The sequence below is a fragment of the Convolutriloba macropyga genome, chromosome 3, assembly GCF_964194025.1.
Source record: "Convolutriloba macropyga chromosome 3, txConMacr16.3, whole genome shotgun sequence".
Taxonomy (NCBI): Eukaryota; Metazoa; Xenacoelomorpha; order Acoela; family Convolutidae; genus Convolutriloba; species Convolutriloba macropyga.
This window is the reverse complement of record NC_134470.1, coordinates 5,113,058-5,133,319: the sequence shown is the minus strand read 5'-3', so window position 1 is coordinate 5,133,319 and position 20,262 is coordinate 5,113,058. Positions and strand designations below refer to the sequence as shown.

At 33.7% G+C, this 20,262-nt stretch overlaps 1 protein-coding gene across 1 annotated transcript; it reads right to left on the bottom strand.

The window, feature by feature from the left end:
* Positions 1–356: 356 nt before the first annotated feature.
* Positions 357–18,033, bottom strand: LOC142336797 (uncharacterized). The gene is made up of 4 exons (XM_075385721.1): positions 17,935–18,033; positions 12,580–12,834; positions 9,689–10,034; positions 357–516 (listed from the first exon to the last, which is right to left on the bottom strand). The coding sequence occupies exons 2-3, from the start codon at positions 12,777–12,779 to the stop codon at positions 9,704–9,706; spliced, it is 531 nt and encodes a 176-aa protein (XP_075241836.1). The 5' UTR covers positions 12,780–12,834; positions 17,935–18,033; the 3' UTR covers positions 357–516; positions 9,689–9,703.
* Between the last annotated feature and the right edge of the window lie 2,229 nt (positions 18,034–20,262).

The window sequence follows — 20,262 nt, the reverse complement described above, 5'->3', positions numbered from 1 at the left end:
GAGTTGAACAATCTGATTTATTATAACAAACATTTCCCCGAGAACTATTCAAAAGTTTTTTTGTGAAAAATTAAAAATTTTAAAATCCGTTTTCCCACTTTTTTCAGATTTCTGCCATTGGTTTTTAAGACGGCACAAAAACTATCCCTTTCGTACTAAAGCTCAATTAAACAATTGTATTTTTGGGAGAAATTGACAACCTCAAGGTGCAGCAAATGTTTTTTTAATCATAAATTTTGAACTGCGATTTTATTTTTATCACTTGTGAAAAAACTTTTTCAGGTTGCAGTTCAGGAAGTGAAGTTATGATCTGCTGCTGTTGTTACTCTAATAGTCTTATTTGAAAAACGTTTATGTAATAAAGATTAAAATAATTTTTATAGATTTCTTAAAAGATTAAAGCATTTTCTTGAATAATCGTGCAATACTGCAAGACTTGGAAGTTCGGGTACTCATCACAGATCAACTGCGGCACAATCCAACGATGAGTCTTCAATGGCCATCTCACGACTTTTGCTGAAATATATGCAAAAAATGGGCTGAAATTCTTTTCAACATAATCAACATTAACCTTAAACTTTTTGACACTTTTCAATCTTAATTTCTACAGTTTCAGAACTGCAGAATTTCCACACGCTGTTCGTCATATTCCTTAAATATTTTCGACACTTTATTTTCACTGCTTACATTACCTATACTGCTTATTTTGAGCTCACTCCTTACGCAATTTTAAAACCTTCAGGAACTTTTACCCTACAGCACACTTTGTTACCCTACTCAATTTCAGCACATAATTTTAATATTGATAATGAAAACAATAATAATAATAATAATAATAATAATAATAATAATAATAATAATAATAATAATAATAATAATAATAATATTAATAATAATAATAATAATAATAATAATAATAATTACTAGTACCACCACTAGTAACACCATTAGCGCAGTGAATTGATACTCAGTCAAACGCAGTATATATATATATAACCTTTTGTTCACACACCATTCAATCGTACCACGATTGAGTACATCAGTGACAGGTCCTAGCAACCTTGAGCTTGGACAATACACTGGCAGTGAACTGCCTAATCGCAGTCTGCCTTAAGAAGAGTAATAAACGGTTTGTCACTGAATCTCTTTTACATAAAGCTAACACCTTCATTGAAGCGTTTCATCTAGCGATCAAGATACACGTATAACATGGCGCAGTCAGATAAAATAGGACGCACGGCGCTCGGCCTCGAACCCTTCTGGGACAAACCCAGTAGTAATCCACCAATCTCATGGGAGAAATGGAGGAGCCAGCTCAAAATGGCCCTCGTTGCCAAAACTAACATAGAACTGGACGAACTACTCCAAGAGAGACCGACTACAGTCATATACCCCCTAGAACCAGTGGAGGAACAACCCGTCCAAAACCCAACACAGACAATGGAACGAGAACGACTAACAAGGTACAACCAGGCGATAGCCAAATGGAAGAACGAATGCAACCACATCGATCGAATAGGAGTCTTATGCGGCGATAAGCCATGGGACGTGGCAGACAGAAAAGCCAAATCACTAATCTACCTCAGCCTCGGAATTGAAGGACGAAAAATGCACGCAAGAAAATTCCCTACACAAACGTAGAATCAAAAACCACAATGGAGCTATGGGAAGAATTGGAACAAACTTTCATCCGTCCAAGAAACGTGACCTTCGATAGATATTTACTCCTGCCACGTAAACAACAAAGAGGTGAAACGATGGAACAATTGCACTCAGATCACTAGCCGAGCACTGTCAACTAGGGGAACTAGAAGACGAACTACTAAGGGGCATATTTACCGCAAATATGATAGACCAAGAAATCCAAAAGGAACTCTTGAAAACAACCTTAACTCCCGAAAAAGCCTTAGAATTAGCAGTAAGCATCGAATTAGGCATAAGAAGCCAATTAGCCATTCAGGCAAGACAGCCATCGGATACACCGACAAACCCCTTCATTGGACGAGAAGAACAAGTCATTCGCAACAACGATCAAGCGCGATGCAAACAACTCAGCAGGCAGATACACACAAAATGGAACAGCTTAAGTGTCAACAACGGCTGCATACTGGTCGACAACAAACTAGCAATACCAAACATACTAAAACACTCCGTAATCGACGTACTCCATTCAACACACCCTGGAGCATGGGGCATGACAGAATTGGGACAAAGACTATGGTGGCCATTTATCAATCGAGATTTAATCAATAAATCTAAAACGTGTCGACCCTGTACGGAATTCGGTAAGAACTTAAAAAGCATAATAAAGAAGTCCGATTGGTCCCCCCTTCCACCGTGCTCTGAACCAAACGAAGAAGTACAGCTAGACTTCGTCGGACCTATATTCGACGGGCAAGGAAGGGAAGTCTACTTCCTAGCATGCATCGACCGTTTCTCGAAATTTCCAACCCTCAAATTAGTCGCAAACGCAAACGGTCCAAACATAGAAAAGTTTCTAAACAAATATATAACGCAATACGGCGTACCTAGAAATATAAGACTAGATCAAGCCAGATGCCTAAAAGGTAATAAAATACAACAATTATGTAATCGCTATAACATCAACCTAATATACGCACCGGCCAACGACCATCGCCCCATAGGATTAGTAGAACGCCTAATACAAACCGTCAAGCGACGTTTGGGCTGCATTAAACTGGACCCTAATCAAAAACCATTCAATATCAAAAGTGCCCTCCAAAACCTATCTTTCGAACTACGCACGTGCCGAAAGAAAAATTCTAAACTCTCCCCGTTCGAAGCCCATTACGGACGAAAAGCAAATACCGCAATAACAAATATAACATCAAAACCTAACATAAAAAATCTAAACTGGTCAAATACTTTAAAATATTATTTAGATGACAACATCATAGGAGAGGAGGAATTGATCAGCCAGGAGAAATGGTACGACGAGGACTTGGACAGCGACAACGAAGTGAGAGCAACCAAAGAACGTAAGCTGCAGGAAGTCAAAGATGATAAAGGCGAAGTACCGCGTATCATAAAACTTCCATCTGCTAACTTCGAACAGCCCCTCGCCAGAAACAGCCCGCGTCTCCAACTAGCCCGGAAAACCCTCGCCGCCTCTCGAAACAAGAAGCAACTCCAAGGCCTGTACAAAGCGATTCCAGAGGAGGCTGCGTTAGTAAAAACAACAGACAGCACCGTGACCATTAAAGTCCCTGGCCAACAAGATACGGTATTAAACAAATCCGACGTAGCAAAATTTGGCACACCGGAGCAACGCCACATTCCCCTGATCAACTTTGCCGCCAGAAAGACCGGGCACAAACACCACGCTAAGTTCATCAGTAGTATAGAGTCACATGCACAAGACATCAAAAGCAAATTAATCGGCCAACGAGCCATACGAAAAAGAGAAACCACAACGTCAAACGTAGACAAAAAGGCAAAAGCCAATCTCTCCAAAGTCAACAGAATCAAAATCCCTCACAAAAAATGCTACCAACCGTCACCCAAGAAAGGGTCCCCGAAAAAGAGAAAGCTCTCAACGGAGTCCTCTCAAGCATCAGATGAAGAACAGGACAATGAGCCCCTCGACACCGACTCTAACCCCGAAAGTAAAGCCGCCACCAAACATCACGGAAGCACCTATCTAATTGATTCAACGAAAGCATCCACTAGACGTAGTGTACGGGACAAGAAAAAGCCCAAACGATACGGCGAACTGACAGAATTGTCTTTATCGGACGAATCACCGGACTTGGGACAACCCAAGAAACGACGCGCCGGCACAAGCATTGCCTCATACTCACCTCCAAGACAACCCAACACGGGAACAACAGTATCACCGCCACACAGCGTAATCCCGACGATCACCCCCTACCAAAACCAAATAGCCGAAAACTTCGAGGACCCACCACAAGCCCAAGAAGAGGACGCATCACACGGAGATGTACTGGCAATCTACGATCAAGACCAACCCGAATGCCCACTCCAACCTCATGAACTTAAGTCAAGTTCACTATAAACTTTCAAAAACTCAACGCATAGTAAGCGTAAAGTTCAAAACTCAGTATAATACTTCATCATTGCTATCATTAATCGTAACTTACTTACAATGTCGCTATATTATAGTACCTGTGTTCATCTATTTTACGTACCCATCATGTTAAAGTCATCACCTTTCATTCCTTTATCAATCATTGCTTCATATATAGTACCAAACTTCGCTAAGCGTCATGTCGCTCCATTTATGTTAAATTTAGTTAAAACTTAAAAATTTTTCTAGAGGGGGAAATGTGGTACCCTGTGGTATCCATCCACCACTAGTAACACCATTAGCGCAGTGAATTAATACTCAGTCAAACGCAGTATATATATATAACCTTTTGTTCACACACCATTCAATCGTACCACGATTGAGTACATCAGTGACAGGTCCTAGCAACCTTGAGCTTGGACAATACACTGGCAGTGAACTGCCTAATCGCAGTCTGCCTTAAGAAGAGTAATAAACGGTTTGTCACTGAATCTCTTTTACATAAAGCTAACACCTTCATTGAAGCGTTTCATCTAGCGATCAAGATACACGTATAACAATAATAATAATAATAATAATAATTATAATATAAATAATAATAATAATAATAATTATTATTATTATTATAATAATAATAATAATAATAATAATACTAATACTAATAATAATAATAATAATAATAATAATAACAACAATAATAATAATAATAATAATAATAATAATAATAATAATAATATCACTAAAAATAATAATAATAATAATACTTTCTATAAAAAACAATTTTTATATTTCAAAGATAATAATAGTGTTCATGATAATGGTAATAAAAATAACAATTTAAATAATAATAAAATCAATAATAATGATATTGATAGTAAAAAAAACATATATTTATAATAACGAAACTATAAATATAAAAATTTAAAAATCATAATAATGACAAACATTTTCGATCGTAGTGATAATAATAATGATAATAATAATAATAATAATAATAATACTAATAATAATAATAATAATAATAATAACAATAATAATAATAATAATAATAATAATAATAATAATAATAACAATAATATTAATAAAAACAATAATAATAATAATTATAATATTATTAATAATAAGAACACAAATGGTAATAATAATAATAACAATAATAATAAAAAGAATAATAATAATAATAATAATAATAATAATAATAAAAATAATAATAATAATAATAATAATAATAATAATAATAATAATAATAATAATAATAATAATAATAACAATAATAATAATAATAATAATATTAATAATAATAATAATAGAAATAATAATAATAATAATAATAATAATAATAAAAATAAAAATAATAATAATGAAAATAATAATAATAATAAAATTAATAATAATAATAATAATTTTAATAATAACAAGAATGCTCGTTGATGTGCGTTCGCATATGATGTTCCGACCCGAGCTCATCTACACTTTTGACTTAATTGTCAACCAAATGAAGACATAATGAAAATAGTTTGAGTTTTAAAAAACGTTCAAAAACCTAGCTACTTATTAAATTACATAGTGCCATGCCTCATTACAGGGCTGATGAGATCTTTCATTAAAAAAACTACGAAAAAATAACAAACAACAAGAGACGCAAAAACCAAAATTTCACGGCAAAAATTTTTTATCTAAATTTGAACGCAACTAGTAACAACGCCAAAATGCAATCGTATAAAACCTTAACTGCACAAATTTAATTTGCCCATACTATACAGTAGATGGCAATTTTCCTTAATGAGACCAGGTAACAAAGTCGACAAAAGGAAAAAATAAGGCGAAATTGAAAAATCAATCAACTTTTTTTAAACCAAATAATTTCTAAAGTCTTAAAAATCATTAGATTTTAACAAACTAATTCCTACTAAATTTACTAAACATTCATTATGTAACCAATAGGACCTGTCGTTGGTTAGATTAAGCCACAGGAACAGACTACTGAATCAGAAGAACTAAAAAACTTAAACAATTTGCGAAAACACAACTTATTGAAGCCATTTAAATCATTAGCTATTATCTGAATACTATGTATTCTTCCTTCCATTTTCATTCATACTAATGCAACTGAAACTAAAATTACTCTGAAAGATTAAATAACTGCATTTATGCCATATTTGTAAATCATTGGGATCTGTTATTACGCGAATGTGCTAAAAGAAGAGAAAAAGAAAAGAAACACAAGTACACCACTAAAACTTATATTTAAATCCATATTGTCCACAAACAAAGCATCAGTTACGATATGATATCACTGAACATTTAAATTTTTTGAATACAAAAAACTAATTTAGACCTCTCAATGATGAGAATAAGCTGCAGGTTGACAAAAACATCTAAAAATGAAAAGTTTTAAAAATCATAGAAAATGTATAATATCATAAACTTTGAGACTACTCGCTATAAATTGACTGCCCCGGGTAACATCATTCCCTGAATACACAATTACAAGCTTTTGAAACCGGTCAGCATTTTACGCCTGAATTTTTTACCTAAAGATTATAAAAGTATGCAGAACTGCTAATTCAAAAAAAAGTGTCGATGCCATTAAATAATAACTTTTCCGGAATGACTTTTCTATCAACCCATAAATGTTTAACAACATGAGATTCTTGTTTTCAATATGACTTCAAAATATCAATAAATTTGAACAAATTTTTTGACACCACGAAATTCTGAGAAAACCGGTATTATCAACGCCATTAAACTCAATTGCCTTCAGCGAACGGCAACATAAGCGCCCAATGGAAGCATAAGAGTTATGTCTCGATGGGACGATAAGAATGTTTGTCACTGACAAGTCATCAATACGATAAGACATTAAAAAAAGTCATTGACTAAGAAAAGAACAACAAATACAGGCAAAAACCAAAAATTCAGTACAAAAGTGCTAGAAGAGAGTTTCGAAGCCACTTAAACCATAAGCTTTTCTCTGAAAACTTTATCTATGATCCATTGAACATGTTTTCTAAGTCAATTGGAACTAACACTAATAAGATAATGCGATGAGATTTCAGAAGAACCACGAACAAATCCAAAAGTTTATGATTGGTTAATGTTCAGAAAAGTTTTATTAAATTATTAAATTTAATAGCTTTCAACAGAAGTCAACAAATACGTTCAATCATGACTCGATAGAAGGACAAAGATGTTTGTCAAGCATGGTTAATCAATAAGATATCACAATAAGTCTTATGACTATGGAACAAAAACAAATACAGGAACCAATTATTCATTAGAAAAGTGCAAGAAGAGAGTGTCGCAGCCCATTAAACCATATTTTCTATCTAAAAATTTTATCTATGCCCCAATTAACGTCTTCTCAAAACCAATGGCAGCTATCAATATTAGAATAATGTGATAAAATTTCAACAGGAACCAAAACTACAAAAATATCCAAAAAATTAAAAATTTGAAATCTTGAGGCATCGAAGCAATAAAACCAGGAGTTAAAAAACCTGTAACCAAAATAATTTATATTGCTCTAGAAATCAAGGAAGGGGTTCTGGTCATTACTGAGAATCTTACAAATCATGAAAAAAATTTTAAAATTGGTTAATGTTCAAAAAAAAATTTTTGAAAAAGTATTTTTAAAATCTTAACAGACAATAAGTTCAATAGCTTTCAACAGAAGTCAGTAAACACGCTCTATCATAACTCAATAGGAAAACGAAGATGTTTGTTATGCATGGGTAATCAGTAAGATATCACAATAAGTCTTATGACTATGAAAACAACAACAATTACAGGCAAAAACCAAAAAATCATTAGAAAAGAAAAGTGCGAGAGGAAAGTGTCTAAGCCATTTAAACCATAAGCTTTTCTCTGAAATATTTAGCTATGATCCGTTGAACTTTTTCCCTAAACAAACGGCAGCTATCCAATTTAGAATAATGTAATAAAATTTCAAAAGTATTCAAAAATACAAAAACATCCAAAAATTTTAAAATTGTTTTTGAAATCTTGTGGCATCGAAGTAATAAAACCAATAGTTAGATGATAAAACCGCTAAACACAATAGTTTTGGTTGCAGTAGAAAGGTTGGGGATCCTGTCAGTACTGAGACAGACTTACAGTTTACAAAAATATGTTTATGATCGGTTAATGTTTAAAAAAATTTTCGTAAAATTATATATAAAGTCTTAACAGTCTTTAGCTGTCCAATCAAAGCACTGAAAAGCTTCACTAATGCTCATTGTGAAATTCATTGCACATTTAGTCAACAATTCTATGCCATAGGTCTCCAAAATTTCAGTAAAACTTGGAAAAGGAAATCAAAATTTCATTAACAATTACAAAAGCTCCGAGTCGAAGCCATAAGAAACATGTGCAATTCCTTGAAAACGTGTTTTTTGTTCATTAGTCGTCATTTTACTGTGAATCAAGTTTATCATTAAACAAAATTGATATGAAAAGGGCCAGCCTCTAGGTGACCAAACAAATATGAAGTTTTTTGAAAAAAAAACAGCTCTCAAAAAGAATTCGAATTTTTTTATTGTAAACTAGGAGACAGAACTAGACTTTTTATAACCTTTTGTGCATTAGGATGAAGAAATTGATTCGTTTTGTGGCGTGAAATGTAATTAATTTTGAATGAAAAATTTTTAAAGAAAAGATCATAATTTGAAGAAAAATTACACGAAAAGTGAACGAAATCATACCAAATGTGAAGTGTTCACACAAAATTTCAATCCTCGATAACTCCTCAAAAAATACGAAATTCAGAAAAATCTTTTTAATTTCAAATTCTAGAATGGACGAGCTTTTTAATGATACCACTCACATTTCTGTACGATGAATATATCGATCGGCCAAAATTGACTGAACAAAAAAGCCCATTTGAGTATATAGTTCCTTCCCCCACAAGTGGGGTCGGAACAATAATAAAAATAAAACACCATGATAGATATAATAAAATCAGATTAAAACAAAATAATAATAATAATAATAATAATAATAATAATAATAATAATAATAATAATAATAATAATAATAATAATAATAATAATAATAATAATAATAATAATAATAATAATAATAATAATAATAATATTAATAATAATAATAATAATAATAAAAATAATAATAATAATAATAATAATATTAATAATAATAAAAATAATAATAATAATAATTATAATTACATTTATAATAATATTAATAATAATAATAATAATAATAATAATAATAATAATAATAATAATAATAATAATAATAATAATAATAATAATAATGATAATAATAATAATAATAATAATAATAATAATAACAAAACACCATGAAAAATATAATAAAATCAGATTAAAGCAATCGGGGTTTTTTCCGGAAAGCAGAATTAATGCAAGAAATGTCTTGAACAATGGTAGGAAATGGACTGAAAATTTGCCAGGAATGTGCTGCGAGCGTTAAATATAACCTCTTTTTTGAATTGGTGAAATTATGCAAATATGCTCAAATTTTGGAAATGCTGAAACTATGTAAAACATATGCCAGAAATTGTCCTGGAGTGGAGGAAATGACTTGAAAAGAGTTGAAAAACAAATTTATTTCATTCAAAGCCTGAAACCATACTTCCAGAAAATTCCGCACATTTCTTACCTAATTTGAGCACATTCAGTGCGTTTCTTGCGAATCTTCCTGCTGATGCCCGATCAAATCTCGACCCGCGGGCGGGGGCTCCAGGGCTATCTTCTGTTTTATCCAATTGTACATGTAAGGGAGACTCGTGAAAAAACTGCCTCTGCTGCAGTTTGGGAAAGTGAATGAATTCTCGTTTGATGTTGAGATCTTTGACCTTATTGATTCCCAGTTGTAGTTGTTGGCTATTCCCAGCAGACAGTCAGTTTTAGTTGAGCCACATTGGAATGTGAAGAGGGAACTTCCCTCGTCTCCAAAACAGGTGTTAGCTCCATTCTCAACTGGGGCAGTGCAAATTTGGTCCTGTCTAAAAAGAAACTATAATCGACAAAAAAACTCTTGTCATTTTATTTAGAAACTCAGTAGATATCTGGTTGGAAAACGACAAACAGTAAATATCTGAGTAAAAACTTCTGATTATTTCATACAGGGCTATGAATGCCAAGGAAAATGTTGGCAAAATTCTAGTTTAATTTGGTCTAATGGCATGTTACCTGGAATAACATTAAACCTATAGAGACTACTGCGTGCACCATAATATTCGCAAAAATTAGCGCTAGCCAAGACCGGGTGGTTATCTTGCAGGAAACTGTCAGGTTCTGACGGATAGATGTTTATCTTCCAAAATCTGGCAGAGAAATTATTATTTTGCAAGATTCTGGCAGAAAACGGTTTTTTTTGGTAGAATCTGCCTGAAAAATTGTTATCTAGCAGAATTTGCCATAAGAATGTCTATCTGACAAGATTCTGAGAAATGTTATCTTGCTAGATTCTGTTAAAAGAGAAAAAGTTCGTACCGGTTGAGCTGCATTTCAATTTGTTATTAATATATAATCTGCTCAAATTATTTTCCCAAAAAATTATTTACAGTACAGATGTCCTGTCGATCTTATAACAGAACACTTATTTGAAAAAAAATAAACAGTGCTTGAAAAAAGTTACTAGATATGATGGTTTACTTAGTTAAGTTTCCAAAAACTATCGGTATTTATATTTCACATAAAGCACATGATATACTTATTGTGCCTCAATGAAAAACAAAATCATTACAACGAACGGACTTTCTTAGTTCTTATCAGTTTTTCCAATATTTTAATTAATTATTTCGAGAATACATTATAAGCTCAATTTGCGTTATATTGTTGCACAATTAATTTACATAAAGGAATTCCCAGAGAAGAATCAGTTTCGAAGGTTTTCCCAAAAATGTTTTTATATTACAGGAATCTTACAAAAAATTGTTATCTTTTGTTAATCTGACAAATTAATTATCTTGTAAGACCCAGGCACAAAAAAATGGTTATATTGTAGTAATCTGGCAGAAAAATGGTCGTCTTGTAAGAATCTGACAGAAAAATGGTTATCTTGTACAAATCTGGCAGAAAATGATTATCTTGTAGGAGTTTTGCAGAAAACTGGTTATCATGTATGTATCTGGCAGAAAAACAGTTATCTTGTTGGAGTCTGCCAAAAAAAAATTGGGCAGAAGACCCATAGTCTGGTAAGAATCTGCCAGAATCTGGCAGATTTCTATAAGAAAACCATCCATTCTCAACTGGGGAGCATTACCAGTTAATCTAGTTTTGCAAATAACCTGGACAAATATTCAGCAAATATTCTGAGAAGAAAACTGTAGCCTGTCCATAAAAGAAAACTGTAGCCTGTCTACTTACGTCGGCAAACTTACGTGCAATCATTCAATAGTATGATAGTATACTTTGGCGTCCCTTATATGTTTACGGTGAAATGCTTAATTAGTACCACAAAAATGAAATAAAAACGTTTTCAAAGTAAGAGTGGTCTTGCGTCACGTGTAGTCATGCTATGATTATAACTCATCGCTCGTGAATTCAAGGATCACGTTTGAGTTCTTTGAGACCATAAAAGATCGCACAGAGGAGTACGATATGATTTGTATGACATCAATTATGATCCTTGTACAACTAGAGCTGAACAATAAGAAAGTGGCGACCCGGGTGTTGATAAACTTAAGAAACTTTTTTTGAGACATATTTCCTGGGAAACAACAATCACCTAGCCGGAATAATAGAACAAATTTTTTCAAAGTAATGGTTTCCATATGTAGTGTATGATGGTATCCATAGATTTTTCATTTCAAATTATCAAACAAACCTTAACTCTTTACTTTAAGATCTTCCGGGTACTTTTGATTTCAAGCTTGGAGAAAGAGCGCATCTTAGTTTGGGTTCTCGCAGTTTAGGTTCTCTCCCAAATATAAGGAAACTTAACAATTGTAAAAATCTGACATAAACCACATCATATGGCCAAGAATTTTGAGATTCAACTTCAAATTGTTAGGTTACTATAATACATGCTGTAATCTTTTATGATTTGTAAAAAATCGCAGGCACGAAAATATCTTTCAAGATTCAGCTTATTTCAATAATTGCTATGAGAATTTGGTTCTTTCCCATTGTAGACCTCCATCAGCCCCCCCCCCATGAAAATAGAGCACACCTGGCCCCTTATTATGGTATAACCGAGTCGGAAAAAAGTTAATCTTGCAAGATCTTGCAAGATTAACTTTTGTTCTCGACTAGGGTAATTACCACGATTTGGGGAAAGGCTACACGTTACATGACCACAAAGCTGGCTGGGGGCTATAACGTGAAAGAACCTTTGATTTTACAAGGATAAAGCCCAGATTGGAAAAAATATATAACAAATTTCCTGAACAATTAAGCAAACTCATTCTCACTTGAGAATTTAATTGATTCAGCGATATTCGAATTGCTCCTACATAACTTAGAATTATAGGCATTATTGACACCCCACTTAAATCTTGAGAAGTCTTTTCATGAGTCAAAAGGCGGAAGTTGGCTGCAGCATACCTGCATTGTTGCAAGTCCCTTGTCGGATTAAACGAGCCAATGGCCTTCGAGAAGACCCGATACAATCCTATTTGCTTGAGTGATGTCGGATACAGTATCCTGTCTCTCAATATAGTTCCGAGTCCACATGTGGACAACAATGTGCCTGGTACCTGATCACGCTTGCAGGGGGAAAGAAATCGATTTCTTGGAATCGGCATCACTCGTCGAAGTTTCAACAGAGCAACGTCAAGAAAGTTGGTTGCTGGATCAAATCTGAAGCAAAACATTTCTTGTATTTTTTGTTTGAACATAAAAAGTCTGCTATGCCCTCTTCTGGATTATTTATAGTCCGTAGCAAAAAGTTGAAACACTGCCCAGGTTGAGCTCACAGACAGAAGCAAATAAGTCCAGCAAGTCCAAACGGAAAGATTTTATGTCCAGACCATCGTTCGTTCACCAGACTTTCGTGCGCTCATTTCTAAATTTTGCGTGCGTTCAACAGATTTTTTTGCGTCCATGTCCAGACTTTCGTGCGTTCATGTTCAGACTTTCGTGCGTTCATGTTCAGACTTTCGTGCGTTCATGTTCAGACTTTCGTGCGTTCATGTTCAGACTTTCGTGCGTTCATGTTCAGACTTTCGTGCGTTCATGTTCAGACTTTCGTGCGTTCATGTTCAGACTTTCGTGCGTCCATGTCCAGACTTTCGTGCGTTCATGTTCAGACTTTCGTGCGTTCATGTTCAGACTTTCGTGCGTTCATGTTCAGACTTTCGTGCGTTTTTTGACGTTTCCAGACTATGTAGTTTTGAACGCATGACGCCCCGTTCGTGCGTTCATCTTCGGTCTGGACATACATGCTTCCGTCAGACCTCAACCTGGGTGGCAAGCATTTCTGAGGACAAATAAACTCAAAATTAAAAGTTATGCTTATATCACTAAATTGATGTTGACATGCACGCCCAAAATTTTTTAGCTTGCGTTTCAACTTTGTGAATCTAACAATATTTCATTGGTTCCAAATTTACTTCCATTTTGATAGGTTGTTAATATTTAAGAGATCCTACAAACATTTGCGCAGTTGAACTTTTTAAAATAGTTAACTTTCAATCAAGTCATGTTCAATTCTGAATACACATTCAGAGTCATCAAAGACATTTACAAAAAGTTATCATTGGGTCACACTATATCGCAATTGGTTTCATTAAAAAGATACTATGAGTACTTAACAATGCCTCATCCGAATATCTTTTTTGCAAACTTGTATTTATTTCTCTGAAAATATTGTCGCTGATATGTTAATCATACGTTTTCACTAATATTTCTTAAATTAACATCAAACTTAAATCCTATTTAAATCCTTTTTAGAGACACTTGATCTGTGTTAACGTTTATTCAATTTTCTGCTGTCTTGTGTTGAACGTGAAGCTCAATTGGATATTTATGAATTATTTAGCCTCGAGTGATTGTTTGCTGCTCACTAACAGCAAAAATTTTTTATAAATAGAAAATGCCAAAAAAATGCTATGATGATTCAATTTTTAACTGTTTTTGTATGCTTTTTCTATGTTTTACTTATATCAGGTCAAAAACAGCGTCATTACTGTTTTTGGGAACCACTAGCCCTGGTCAATTAGTTCTCAGTGATGTGAAATATGGTGCAAATAAAAATTTCGTGCAACTTTTTTTGCTTCTCTTTCAGTTTTCTGGTTTATTGTTCGAATTTAACACTTTCATAACAAACTGCATTATATGTGTTCAAATTTATTTGTCGTTCAAAACATTGGTGACATTTAAGAGTAAATAAATAAAGATTAATGAGGATTGTTGGGTCCGTTACTTGCGTTTTCCAATTATCAGTTATTTTTTCAATTTGCTTCTGTGTTGCGCTAAGATACAGAAGATAAATTCTCCAAGCTCTATCTATACTGTTCATCTTGGATCCTTATTCGTACTCTTCATATTTCAATTTTTGCAATAATTTGTCTTGTTTCTTTTGCCTATAAATGTCTACAATCATTTTTTAATAATATTTTAACTCATATGTACTATGGAAACAAGCATGTTAAACAATTTATGTTTTAAAGGGCAAAATTTAGTAATTTTTAAGCACGTTTTTTCAATTACAGTTGATAAATTAGTGTTCTTTTCTGGCAAAGTTTTCGTTTGTAAAATTATAGTTCGGTTTATGGAACCCAGTATCCAACCATAATGTGAAATATTTCCTTGCAGTGTTGTAGACAAAAGTATCAAAAATGTTTTGGTTGCCAAAATGAAACGACAAATCTCTGCCATCTAAAATTGCTAACACTGTGTTTTGTACTCCTTTATTTTGGCGTGAAACTAAAATAAACCTTCGCAACTGCTTTTGCAAAGAAAGAAAAAATAATCAAAATCATTGATGAATAGAAAATATCGGCAATTTGAAAATTCTGCTGTCACCCAACATGAAAATTGAATAAGTTAATGTAAAACAGTAAAACGAATGGCGCTCTGATAAATGACAACTGCAGGAGTAATATTTTTTAAATAATCTGAAGAACAATTATTGGTTTGTTTTTAATGCCTGTTTGTTTTTAAAAAAGAAATAAAGAGAGAGAGAGAGAGAGAGAAAGAGAGAAAGAGAGAGAGAGAGAAGAGAGAGAGAGAGAGAGAACAGAGAGAGAGAGAAGAGAGAGAGAGAGAGAGAGAGAGAGAGAGAAGAGGAGAGAGAGAGAGAGAGAGAGAGAGAGAGAGAGAGAGAGAGAGAGAGAGAGAGAGAGAGAGAGAGAGAGAGAGAGAGAGAGAGAGAGAGAGAGAGAGAGAGAGAGAGAGAGAGAGAGAGAGAGAGAGAGAGAGAGAGAGAGAGAGAGAGGAGAGAGAGAGAGAGAGAGAACTACAATGTCAAATATTTGTCGATACATTTGATTTAATTGGTTATAGTGTACGTATCAAAATTAACTAAAAGTTTATTTATTCAAGTTTAACTTACATGAAATAGCAAAATAAAGAACAAATGAATGCCTTCATATAATAATACAACACTTTTAGTCAAATGATTGTAAATCTTTTCACTTTCTGAGAGATGCTTGACTAATTTCAGAAAATTTGTTTTTTTTTAGTTTTAAAGGGCAACTTGTAGTAATTTTTAGACGCGTTTTTTTATTACAATTGATAAGTTAGTGTTCTTGTTTGGAAAAGTTGTCATTTTTAACATCATACTTCATTTTTTGGAACGAAAAATCCAAACCATATGTTCAGATATTCCCTCGCAATATTGTAGACCTTTTCCTTAACTGTTTAAAATCAGAAGCAATTTTGTGAGAACTGAGTTTTTCGCTCGTGTAATACGGTAAGCAAGGTAACAAGGTAAGTAAGGGTAAGTAAAATTTTCACTCCTGTTAAACTAAAGTTTTCATGAAAGTTTGGAAAAAAGGTCATTAATATCAATATATCATAAATTCGTTTTCAGATTGGTTCAACTAGTTTTGAAAAAAGTGATAATCATTTATTAATTCCTCAGCACTAAATCTGAGCGAGCACAATAAGGATATATAGCCTGTTTTTTGTGTCGCAATGAGAACCTTTCTTTTTCGACAATCAATTAAATTTTATTGAAGGGTGATTTTTTTTACTTATCAATTTTCTTCGTTACAGTAGTCGCATCTCGCTTTAGGCAACCAAAAGCTGAGCAGTAGTTTCTTGTGGGACCATAGCTGACCAGTCAATAACTCATACAATGAAAGAGAGCAAGGGAAAGTAATTTCATCTTTCTTCTTGGTTCCTTATGCCTGTGTCTAATACTTTTCAAAGTATAATCGTTCTATGTGTTAGATAGTAGTGGGTTAAATGTTGTACCTTAAGTAAGTGCTTAGATAAGAGTGTTTCAAACACATTTTACTCCTGGGATACTATCTGATTCGGATCTATTCAGTTTCGCCCAACCCCCCCCCCCCCCCCCCCCCCCCGTTTAGTTGGAATATGTTTTATGACCCCCAGGCGCACGTGCATTATTTTTAAACAGTAACGTGCTATATAACAACACCTTATTTGTAACGGGGGGGGTCATAAAAAAACTGGGGGCCGAAACAGAAGAGACCCACTGATTCCTGTATTTAGGTTAGAGACGATTTAATTATTTTACATATAAAAAACGATTTTCAGCTGTCGCAGTCATAATTTTTGCAGCACATACAACAGAAGTTGGGTCTTTCCCATTATAACCCCCCCCCCCAGCTTAGTGGTCAGATAACCTATATCCCCCAATCATGGTAATTATACCACAATGGGGGGGGCTATAATTTAGAGATATCCCCACAGAGATATCTAGAGAGGCGGCAGCAGTTTCAATTTTTTTTTCACAGCTTTATTGAAATTGCGTCTTTATTGTTCTTCAAAAAACAAGTATAAGCTTGTCTGTATGGCGAGGCTGTTGTATAATTATACTAGCCAGTTCCATAGAATGAACATTGGCTATGAGTGGATACAATTTTCAGTCGTTTTCCTCCTTTTTTAGGAATTCAGTTTAGTTCTTTTTTAAAAATTAGACCGATCATCAGCAATCGTTTCATAAAGATTACTATTTTAATTCAACTAAGAGACCTTCAAGTGAAAATTAGCAGCATAAAAAACCGAGTTTTAACCTAGATGAAATTTTTAAAAAAAACTGAAATTTTCAGGTGACATTCAAATGAAAAACGTCGGAGCTAAACGAACTTCAAATTTCTTTTGAAGTAATTTTCAGTCAAGCTCAGGTAAAATTTCTGGCAGCGACGCTGGAGTTTTCAGATGAATTTCAGGTAGAGTAAAAGAAGCGCCCATTGAAGTTCAGGTAGGAACAATATGTCTGAGTAATTCAATTGAAATCAGACTCTTTTTTCAGTTAAAATTACATGATCTTTTTTAGAGTGGGCGGAGAACTGAGCGTCTAAAGATGTGGAATGCGATTCCCTACATACGCGTGTTTTGCTCTGAAATTATACTTACCCCAAGTATAACATAAGCTAAGAATCAGTACTGAATCACCCGAGTCAAAAACAAAAGGTTAATCTTGTATGATCTCGCAAGATTCATACAAGACGTTGTTAAATTTCACGAGATTCTCACAAGATTCTTACAAGATATGACAAGATTAACTTTTTCTTATAATATTAGTACAGAGATAAATTTTTCTTACAAGATTATTACAAGATAAATTTTTCTTTCAAGATTTTTACAAGATTATTTTTTGTTCTTACAAGGTTTTCAGAAGATTAGTCGATTAAGATCTTATAAAATTGTCTTCTTTTGAAATCTTGCAATATCTTACTAGAATGAATTTTGTTTTCTACTAGGGCAGTCAAAAAACTCAGTCTTGATTTACACTTGCATTTGAGTACGGGAAGAATATGGATTTACCCAACAGGGATGATGAATTTGGAGAATGAGAATCTGCCGTGGTTTACTATATAACCATCAGGTCTGTATTGATCAACTTGTCCCAGAATGGTCCATTCTCTGTCTGTAAAAAGGAAATTTGATTAACGGAAGTAATTCCCGGGGTTGGCCAAAAAAAACCTATCTTTGAAACCATATGATACTCAAGTATGGTGCGTATGGTATCTTGGATAGCATATCAAAGACGATACAAAAACAAAAAACGTCTCAAATGATGTATTTTTTGATCGCATATTGAGCATAATGTGACAATTTGATTTAATTTTGAACAAAATGCAAAACTTTTTTATGGAAACTAAGATTCCATATCCAAGTCCATAGAAATTTAAGGCCCATAAAAGACCAGAAACATAAAAAAAATTTTATCCGTTTTTTATTGTCAAAGGAACTTAAATTAACGTGATAGAAACAAAATAAGACAACGGTAAGTTTTATAGGAGTGTTTAGAAATATATGGCTTCATTGAAACCATAGCAAGGTCGTACAAGAAAATTTTGCCTTGACTTGGAAGGAACAGTATTGTGGCAGACGGAAATACAGAATGTGTATCCCTCCAACAATCAGAGACTGAGGAGACTCTTCTATTTATATAGCGCATGCAGACATAACTCTAGTCAGTCTAGTAGATAGCTGCACAATGTGTATATCTCCTCTATTGACTCCGTTGTTATATACTTTATTAGACGTATTAATTAAAACTTGTCTTTACTGTTTTACAAAGTCTCCACTTTGCTCACTCTACACTCTCTTGTTCACCCTACAACACCTGTTGATTTAAAACCCCACTCATATCAAGCCCTCGCAACCCAACCCCCAACGCTTGACCCCCTCACACTCCGGTCAAGTCAACCCCTCCCCCCCCTTATGCTAGTGTCCCTAAGCCCCACCTGGCTACTACAGGACCCAATTGCTCGGCAGTCGATTGAGATCAATTTGCCGACGTTAGTCGGTTATGTCTTTGTCATAATTGAGCTGGCTATTCGAGGCACTAAAAACGTTGGAAGTTTTTGTTCCTTCCACATTTCAGCACTTATCAAAATAAAATGTAACGTAACTTGTTGGATATTGGAATAACTACAGACAGATAGAGAAATATTTATGTCTACTTCGCCGCAGAAATAGACATAAATTTGCCCTACTCTTTAAAGCTGCAAAAGACGCCCAACTTGTGTCTGCCTTAATTTATGATCTTCGATATGGTATCTAAGAAAGGTCACCCCGGGTTGATAACTACCCGGTTCGACGTTTTTATGGTTGTTAACCACGGTAACGCAAGTAACAAATTCTTCTGTAAATTTACCCCCTTTTGAAGCTGGTTTCAACTTTTTGATCTTCAATACAATGTAAAATTGAAGGTATTTGATCATTATGTTAAATCTGTATATGGCTCATCCTCTTTCCCCTGACTGTAGTATTGTTTCGATAAAAGTAACAGTGAACAAAAAAACTGCCGCAAAAACGTCATTCTCGAACTGTTTAGCTGGTAACAGTTCCACATGGGCCCGGCTGTGGGCTAACACAGCCAAAACATTGTCAAATTATATTTGAACAGTTTGCTGTAAAATGTGCACTCAGGGCAATTTTTCTTTCCCGAGGTCGAGGTGACAGTTATAAAAAACTTTTAAATGAAATCGTGTAATTTTGTAAATTGTTTTTGTAGAGATGATGAGATCGCATTGAATCCTTGAATCTCATTGCTCTTCACTGGTTGATAAAAAGTTTTCAACTCAGAATTTTCTTATTATAGTCGTTTGACTTCTTAAATCAGAAAAGTTGTAAATATTGTTAAAACTACAACTTTGTCATAAATGATTACTAAACTTCTAGTAAATGGAAGTTCTATGGTTACCATACCAACAAAAAACAAGAGGTATCGTGAGCCCTCATGAGCTTCTTAAACTACAAGGGAAAAAATTTTGAATTCTTTCTTGCTGAATAATTAAAAAAACAGGCTCTTTTTCCCAACAAGAGATATGGCTAAAATCGAAAACAAAATCAGGGATAGAGGTAAAATTACAACACATTTCAACACCGTAACGCATCCGAATAATAATTTTAAGACCATAACTTTTTTAGGACGCCATAATGTGAAGTTGTATTTTGAACTTATTGTATTATTGGTTGAACCCGAGATCACTCATAAGCTTACAAATTTTTACCGATAAATTTACGTTATATTCTACAGATTCTACACTTTGCTTCATTTATAGTAGCATAAGTAGTTAAGAAATTCTGTGAAATTAACGAATGGCTAAAAATATAAATCTACAAGCATTAAAATGTTAAGTT